At 31.3% G+C, this 8586-nt stretch overlaps 1 protein-coding gene across 1 annotated transcript in view; it reads right to left on the reverse strand.

Annotated features, from left to right (window-relative positions):
• The window catches only part of LOC111698483 (1-phosphatidylinositol 4,5-bisphosphate phosphodiesterase epsilon-1), a 26188-nt gene extending 17619 nt beyond the window's left edge, over nucleotides 1-8569 (reverse strand). The window contains exons 1-6 of the mRNA XM_023468833.1: nucleotides 8537-8569; nucleotides 4319-4379; nucleotides 3805-3882; nucleotides 3405-3537; nucleotides 2841-2918; nucleotides 2394-2492 (exon numbers count right to left, since the gene is read on the reverse strand). Of these exons, the coding sequence (XP_023324601.1) occupies nucleotides 2394-2492; nucleotides 2841-2918; nucleotides 3405-3537; nucleotides 3805-3882; nucleotides 4319-4379; nucleotides 8537-8569 (482 nt within the window). The remainder of the gene's footprint in view (nucleotides 1-2393; nucleotides 2493-2840; nucleotides 2919-3404; nucleotides 3538-3804; nucleotides 3883-4318; nucleotides 4380-8536) is intronic.
• Nucleotides 8570-8586: the final 17 nt, after the last annotated feature.

Genomic DNA, 8586 nt, shown 5'->3' on the forward strand with positions numbered 1-8586 from the left:
ATCAGAGTTTGTGGCAAAATCTCAATTCCTTTGTCCACAATATTTCATATTCAGTACTAAATTTAATAATCAAAGTACAATTCTAGATTTAATAGTCACAACTTACTTAAAGTCCTGGCATTTCCAAAATGTGGTCTGCCACTTTTGTACTTTCCGGCAGTACAAAAAGGCAGACTACATTTTGGAAATCCCAGGACTAGGAGAAGTTTCTGGTAAATGTTATAATAATACTAATATTGAATAGTAGGCGAACGATTGAATGATTTCTAAGCTCAAAGACGACCTCAAAGACGACCTTACAGTCTCTTTTTTACTTTCATGTTTCGTAAGACACCCTGTATTATTATTGATTTTCCAAATAAATCAAATATTTTTTTCTTCTCGAAATATTTCTCTTATTTTAGACATGTCAATTTTAAATCTAAATCTTTAAAGATTGATTTATTTACTGATTTTTAAATGGCATTTTTAAATTGGACTTAATTAATTCGGACATGCTGAACTCTAGTAGGTTTCCCGTGGATATTTAGAGTCAATTTAATTCAGTTTAGTCCATTTTCTTATATAATTACTAGAATTTGGCTGCTACTATTAAATGGCATTAAAATGTTAAAGTTCTTTTATAAAATAAATACACTAATTTTGTACAATTTAGCCTAATCAAAATCTTGGAATAATTTCGATAGAATATATTTAACAAAAATATAATCAATTATCTACTAATTTGTTAAATTATCCCAGCAAGGTTGTGGGGGGGGGGGTAAAACAAGTTAATGACGACAAGAAAATTACAGGGATATATTTTTAAATACAAGCATTAGTAACCGGTGGACCAAAGGGGGGGGGGGCACCTACCCCTTTTTAACCATAACATGCCCAAACTTAAAAATCTTTTTCTCATAAGCCATTATAATGAAAATGTCGATCGTTTTACGCTGTTTTCTGAAAACATAAAAAAACAATAAAATTATGAAATACAAGTCTAAAAATATTCTGAAAGACATGGATAATATGGAAGAAAAAAACTAAAATTAGTAAGCGATGGGTCGACGGCAATAAGACCTATGGGCAAACTTTGAAAGGATAAGAATTTCATTGGTGAAATTCTGAATATTGCCCAATCAGGGACCAATGAATTATTAGAAAACCGATCAGCGGGGAAAGAATGCATTGTAATTAAAAGCCCTTGAAAAAAATTGAGAACAGGGGAAGGGAGATGTCATTGTATGTTTGGGTGGGGCCTAAAGATTGAATCCAAGCGAGATGTGTGTAAAGATTTAAAGTGACATTAATAGTACATAATGTAGGGTTACGATACAATTACAAACCAAGGGACTCTTTACATAGGATTTCACTTGGTTTGAGGGGGAGGAATAATAATTCATATCTACATTTTATGATATGATAGAGTCATAACCAGTATAACCCGGATTAATAGTCGTCTTTATCAAATCTTTCATACTAGAATTTAGAAAAAAGATCTGTGAATTTTGATTGTTAACCATTTCGAACATTTTAAAATCCATGGTAAAATCTTTTTATGAAAAACGATTATAATACCAAAATTTTTCTGGATATTTCTGTTAGTTCTGTCAAAATAAGAAAATTCTGTGAATGATGAAACGTTTATATAAGTAGAACGTTTTCTAGTATATATTTTAGCTGTGAACGATAGTTGCTCATTTTTAAAAACAAGAAATGTGGACATTTTTTTACGGGAACAGTTTTTCTTCTTTAACCATACATAAACCAGTCCTGGTGTCATGAGAGTTTATAGGATACAAGCAAACAAACAAACAACATATAATAGATACTACTGTGTCCCAAAAAAAGATCTAGGCTGCTTTAAACAGTTGCAGCAATATTCTAGACTGGGCTTACTTAAAAATGTTGAAACGCCTTGGCCTTTGGTTTTAAGGCAATAACTCATTAATGTTTATTTTTATACATAGTCAACATTGATCTACAGATTACAAGCTCTAAAGCAAAAATCGATGCTTATGGTTCTTAAATGGTTAGGGTTGCAAAAAAGTATTAAAGAGTTAGAAAGATAAATGCCAAGGCGTTGCGACACTTCAAAGTCGACCTTGTCTTGAAAGTAATGCAACTTTTCATATCAGTCTGGAGACAGTGAGACAGTGAGACATGTATATTTAATATTTATAATGAAGCTTTTTTGAGCTTTTTTTATTTTTGCTTGATAGTTTGCACCCTTTGTATCCCTGTGTCCTTTATTGTATTGGATTATCTCCAAGCTGTAACGCCCATATACACAAAGAAAACTATTAAATAATATAATCTTTAAAAAATTTGAATTTTGAATTTTCTATTTCTGAAAATTCCAACTTAGACCTGAGCACGGTCCAATATTTTGTGGGACAAAATCAGCTTACCTAAGTTTTAAGCATCCTAATTGCAGCTGTTGAAGAAGCTGCTGAAACACTTTAACCCAAACAGCTCCCACCTGGGCCGGGCACAGGAATGTAGCTGTCCTGACGTAGTTTAAATAATCAATATTTTATATTTAGAATTCGTGATAGCGACGACAGGGATTGGTTTCAGATATAATTGAATCGATTAAAGACACTTTTACGAATAATCTTTAAACAAGGAAATTTAAGTAATTAACTATATATAATTTTAACATTTTGGTTTCTTTAAAAGAAATATTTCATGTTATTTATGAAATTTCTAAACAGCATCTGGATAAATAATTATAAGGTTAACATTCTGAAGAAAAAACATGACATTGTAAGTCAGCGAAAGGAATTGATTTGTTTGCCACAAATTCAGATTTTCTAATCCATTATCTTTGCAACCCAATGTCGGAGACCTGTTACCTTGTTGTAGTGAGGGTAGATCCATAAATAAGAGTGACAGGGGTAAAACTTGTTCCAAAACAGGTTAAAATATGCTCTCTGAAAAAAAAATCATTATTTGCATAAGATGTATTACCTGGTACCTGTAAGGTACTGTACCGCCTGGTCCCTCTACTGTACCATACTATCTTGTCTCTAAACTTGCTTGTACCCTTGGTCCCTGCATGGTACTGTACTGCTTGGTCCCTGTACGGTACTGTACCGCCTGGTCACTCAAATGTTCAGTACCACCTGGTCTCTGAATAGGCTTGCACCCCCTGGTCCCTGCATGGTACTGTACTGCCTGGTCCCTGTACGGTACTGTACCGTATGGTCACTCAACTGTTTAGAACCACCTGGTCCCTAAATAGGCTTGCACCCCCTGGTCCCTGCATGGTACTGTACTGCCTGGTCCCTTTACACTACTGATCCGCCTGGTCCCTAAATGGTACTGTACCGCCTGGTCCCTGTACTGTACTGTTTCCCTGGTACCTGCACCCCCTGCTCCAGCATGGTACTACGTATCGCTTGGTTCCTGTACTGTACCTGGCCTGGTCTGGGTAAGCTGCTAGGTCCAGGTCGTCTGTCTCGACAAGACGAACTGTGCTAAGGTCCAGGAATCCTTCGTCCAGGTAAGCAATATTTAGTCCGGACTGCGAGGTATATCTCAGCTTTAGTCCTTAAACAAAAATCATGAATCGAAACCATTGTTTTTAAAATAAACTCATTTCCACTTATTCCACTGCAGTTAGTTCATTTAACAAATCTTGAAGACATAGACTCCCAAATAGCGTAAAAATAGATTTTTGTATTTGGAAAAGTTGACTCCTAGGAAAAAGAACTCCAAGCTTGTCTAAATACAAACATAAGAATTAATTGGAAGAAAGGAACTCCTGGTTAAATTGACTCCCTAATTTATGGAAAAGGACTCCAAGTATATTTTTACCTGGAGATATGGTCTCCCTATTCCCTGGAAAAGGACTCCAAGTAAGAATTCCATTGCACTCCTCTAATTTAAGTACAACTAAATCGAGCAGTATTTAAATCGTGTTAATTGTTAAATATGTATTATTTCTCTAAAGCAATAATTAACAAAAAAAAAACGTTATTCACTACATAACATATGTTGACACCAATTCAATCTAAAAACAACAAATAAATCTAAAAACAACGGTAACTATGATTTGATCAAGAATTATCTACTATTTTCTGTCTGATTATTGATTATTTTACAATTATGGTTACTTTATAAAGAGTCTTGCGGATTTCAACTTCAAGAAAACAGAGAAGTTTGTTAGAATTAAACACCTAGCAAACTATTAAAATGACAATATCATTCACATTATTAATCAGAGAAAATTTCAAAGTGCACCGTTGTTTATTAGGGTTATTTTTCAAAATAAATGGCCTCATACTTAGCAATTTCAATGACAAATCCTTTAAATAAAAAAACTGGATTCCTAATTGTGTTTGGTGAGTTGCTGTATCAACGTTTATCACTGTTGTTCCTGCGTGGCATACCTAAATTATGTATGGATGGGCATGGTTTATAAAGGGGCTGTAAAGGAACAATGAAAGGCGGTATAGGCATTATAGGAGTTAATCGAGACCCATAAGAGTTCTATCTGATGTTCCCGTCTCTAGATATTGATATAAAACTGTGTCAAATTTATTCGAAAATCTATATTTATAAAATTTTGTCTAGGTCTTGATCAACTCCTAAAATGTTTAGGTTTCAGCCCATATCCCCTTTCATTTCTACTTTACAGTCCCTTTCAACGTCCAAGGTTTTTTGGATTTAAAGGCGTGTAAACGAATCTGAGTAACGAATCTGAACCGAAAGTAAAATAAAATTGCTTTTATTAAATTGTGAAGCCTCTTGATTACAAAATAATCTTAAATGTTTTTAAACAGACCTCACTTATTAATCCTGTAATTATTTTTAAACAGCCTTTATGCTTAGAATTTTGATCTTAAGGTCTATGAATATTAATATCGAAATCAAAATATATTCTATGTCTAACACATACAAAAAAAAATTTTTGATCTAAATTCATAGTTAAAATCGACATAAATACTTTCTACGCCCTGTGGAAAGAATGTTTAATATTTCCTTTATTCGACATAAATGTTTTCTTTTGAAAATAAATGAAAACAATTTTTGCTTTGCAAAAATAAATATTTTTAAATTCTACCGGCTTTGATAAGATCATGTTTACAATACAAGCTCTAAATTCTGTGTGCAAAACTTAGCTTCATGTTTTTAACTTAGAAAAAGCAATTACATAATAGCAATTCTTAAGTGTATTTGATGCTGTTACAATGGAAATATTTTTACTATAGACAATCATTAAATCACAAGATGATTGATATGGGTTTGTTTACACTGCACAAATGCTGTGTCTCATGCTCATAAAGTTATAACTTTATTTTATTTCAGAGTTTTGTTGTCTCACTTTATAAAAATTCTGGAACTCAATTTGACCATTTGACAAACGTATTTAGTTCTTTATTAATCTTAATCTTAATCTTAATCTTAATCTTAATCTTAATCTTAATCTTATTCATAATTTTAATCTTATTCTTAATCTTAATCTTAATCTTAACCTTAATCTTAATCTTAATTTTAATCTTATTCATAATTTTAATCTTATTCTTAATCTTAATCTGAATCTTAATCTTAAAATCGTATTATTATTTTTGATCTAGAGATCTACATTTGATTTATTCTCAGTTCCTAAAATTCTGGCCTCTTATCTCTGAAACTTTGAAATCGGAACCTTTAATTAAATTCTTATTTTTTTCTAAATCCTAATGAATCTTTGTTGAAATGCGTAATATGAATAGACACAAATGTGTCAGAAAACGCATGATAAATTATGTATAATAAGCGTTATAAAATAAAAACCTCGCAATAATTGAAAATTATACAACGCTCTGCCAATTAATCAAATGAATTTCTGCAAAAAGATTTTATTCTATTTGTTTTTGTTCAAATAAGCGATTTATACTATTAATAAATCTTCAACTTTGTATTACTCCATATGTTGTAATTGTAAACGTACATTGGCACGGCGCTTTTATTAAACCAAGCATTTTTTTCGTTATTATAAAATAAATGTCATAAATTAAGTTACACGTTTCAATAGATCAAAAAAATCAATTATTGTATACATTTTTGTATCGTGTAAAACTTTCAGACCCACAGATCGTTTTAGCTTTAGCTGACATAGTTTAATACTGATAAATGATGTTTCTCCAATCCCACACATGTGATATACAGCTATCTACAATAAGAAGGAGAAAATTGTAAAGTAATGTCGTATTTGTTCATAATTTTTTTTTTAAAATGTCTATAAGAGACTTTTTAATTTGCAAGTATATCGCTACAATTTGTTCAAGCTCTTCTATATATAAAGGAATTGAGTCTTTGCCACAAACGCTGATTTTCTAATCACTATATCTTTAGAACCAAATGTTGCAGACCTTAGATATTTCAAACTTTGAACTCTGTTAGATCCAATAATCTGAGTTTGAAATATCAAAGGTTTACGACATCGAGTTCTTAAGATATTGAGGTTTAAATATTTGATTTTGTTCCAAAGACTCAATTCCTTTGGCTTGTCTGTCTGTTTGGGCGTCTGTCTGTTTGTTTGTATCCAAAAAAAACGTCAAAACGGCTGAACCGATCGGGCCCAAATTTTTTGTGGGACATCACGTGACCACGGGGAAGGTTTATGAATGATAAAAAATGTGTTTTAAAGGTTTTTAATTTTGTAAAAAATTTTAATTCTTGAAAATCCGCGAATTTTATTTTTAAAATCCGCGAAATTTTTTTACAAACCTCACTGAAGATTGTCTGAGGTTATAATTCTGTTTTTTGATGGAATAATGAATAGATTATACTATATTATATATAAATAATAGATATATACCTACCTACATATTTCTATGTTTAAACATTCTTGTGCATTAATTATACTGAATTTATGTATTTTGTTTGTTCAAAAATAAAAATTGTGTATCTTTACTACTCTTTGTAAACTGAGATTTTTCGAAAAAAAGTTTCTCAAAACGACGCTTTTTATAAGGTACTACAGCTCTCATTATAGTTCGATCTGGAACCTTTTTAAACTATACAGAACATTTGCGGTCACTAAATGCATAGGCATGCAGCCGTAAAATTGACTCATTAAATTCTCTTAAATCTTATGCTCAGAAGACAGTAAAGGAATAAATTAAGTTTTTTGTCACAAACTCTGATTTTCTAATCCCTATATCTTTAGAACCTGATGTCAAATCTAAATCTAAATCTAAATCCTGTGAGATCAAATAGTCTATGTTTAACAGTTCGATATAGATATATAATTGATGTACAGTATACTGTATAATTATAGAAAAAAGTAATGCAATATTCTATATCAATAGGCATTAGGCACTTTCCCAAAGGCCTTTTCCCAAGGCCAACTTCAAACGTGACAATTTCCCAAATGGCAACACTTCCAAAATGTGCAATTTCCCATTGATTAATACCATTTATATGATTAATTGATGAAAATAATGGATCAAAGAAATTGCGAATAAATATAATGATTAAAATTAAATGGGCTGATCATTAGCCTTCATCTTTTTACATCCGGTTCATCTTTTTACATCCGTCTGCAAAATAAAGCAATTAGAAAGTAAGACTCATACAATCTAAAGTTAAAGTTGGTCCTATAGAGAGAGAAGATTATTGAACCGTTTTAAAACAATGGTTTATATACATCTCAATACATCTCTATAATATTTATATATATATTATATATATACATAAAATAGATATATATATTACTAAATATATCAATTTTTAAACATTTGTGTGCATTAATCATACTAAATGTATGTATTTTTTATTTCAAAAAATACAAATTGTGTGTATGTATGTTTTTCTCTGGGATTTTTCGAGAGAAAAACGGTGTCACAAAAATATACTTTTTAAGGTACTTCAGCTTTCATTACGGTTCGATTTATCTGTTTAGTTGATGCAGGATTATCATAATTGTATTGTATCTATGTATTGAATGATGAACATTTATCTCTTTAGTTGATGCAGGATTATCATAATTGTGTATGTATCTATGAATTGAATGATGAACATTTATCTCTTTAGTTGATGCAGGATTATCATAATTGTGTATGTATCTATGAATTGAATGATGAACATTTATCTCTTTAGTTGATGCAGGATTTTATCATTATTGTGTATGTTGTGTATGTATGTATCTATGTATTGAATGATGAAGATTGTTGGTATATGGGAATGGAAATATAATGAGTACTAGCTAAATCAACATTAAAGGGACTGTAAGCGTAATTTCAAGTGACCCTCCATGCAATGCCTGATTCAAACACCTTATCTGATAAATAATATTGAAAATATTGTCGGTTTTGTAGGTTTGATTCTAACCATTTCTGTATGTTTGCCTGCAGTAGAAACGCGCAAGGCATTTTTGTATATTATATTATCGGGCACTGTCCTTATTTGAAAATTACGCTTACAGTCCCTTTAATGAGAAGGTTGAATGAGTAAAAACATGAACTCTGCACTAGTGTATACTTTATGTAATGTTTACAGTAACAAGAAACTGTACATTAGGAGTTCCGTTTCTAATCATCAGGTTGAAATTATCCATTACCTTCCTCTCCTTTACCCCCTCCCAAACCAACATCCCCACCCCACCATCTC

This window comes from Eurytemora carolleeae, unplaced genomic scaffold (assembly GCF_000591075.1).
Source record: "Eurytemora carolleeae unplaced genomic scaffold, Eaff_2.0 scaffold167, whole genome shotgun sequence".
Lineage (NCBI taxonomy): Eukaryota > Metazoa > Arthropoda > Copepoda > Calanoida > Temoridae > Eurytemora > Eurytemora carolleeae.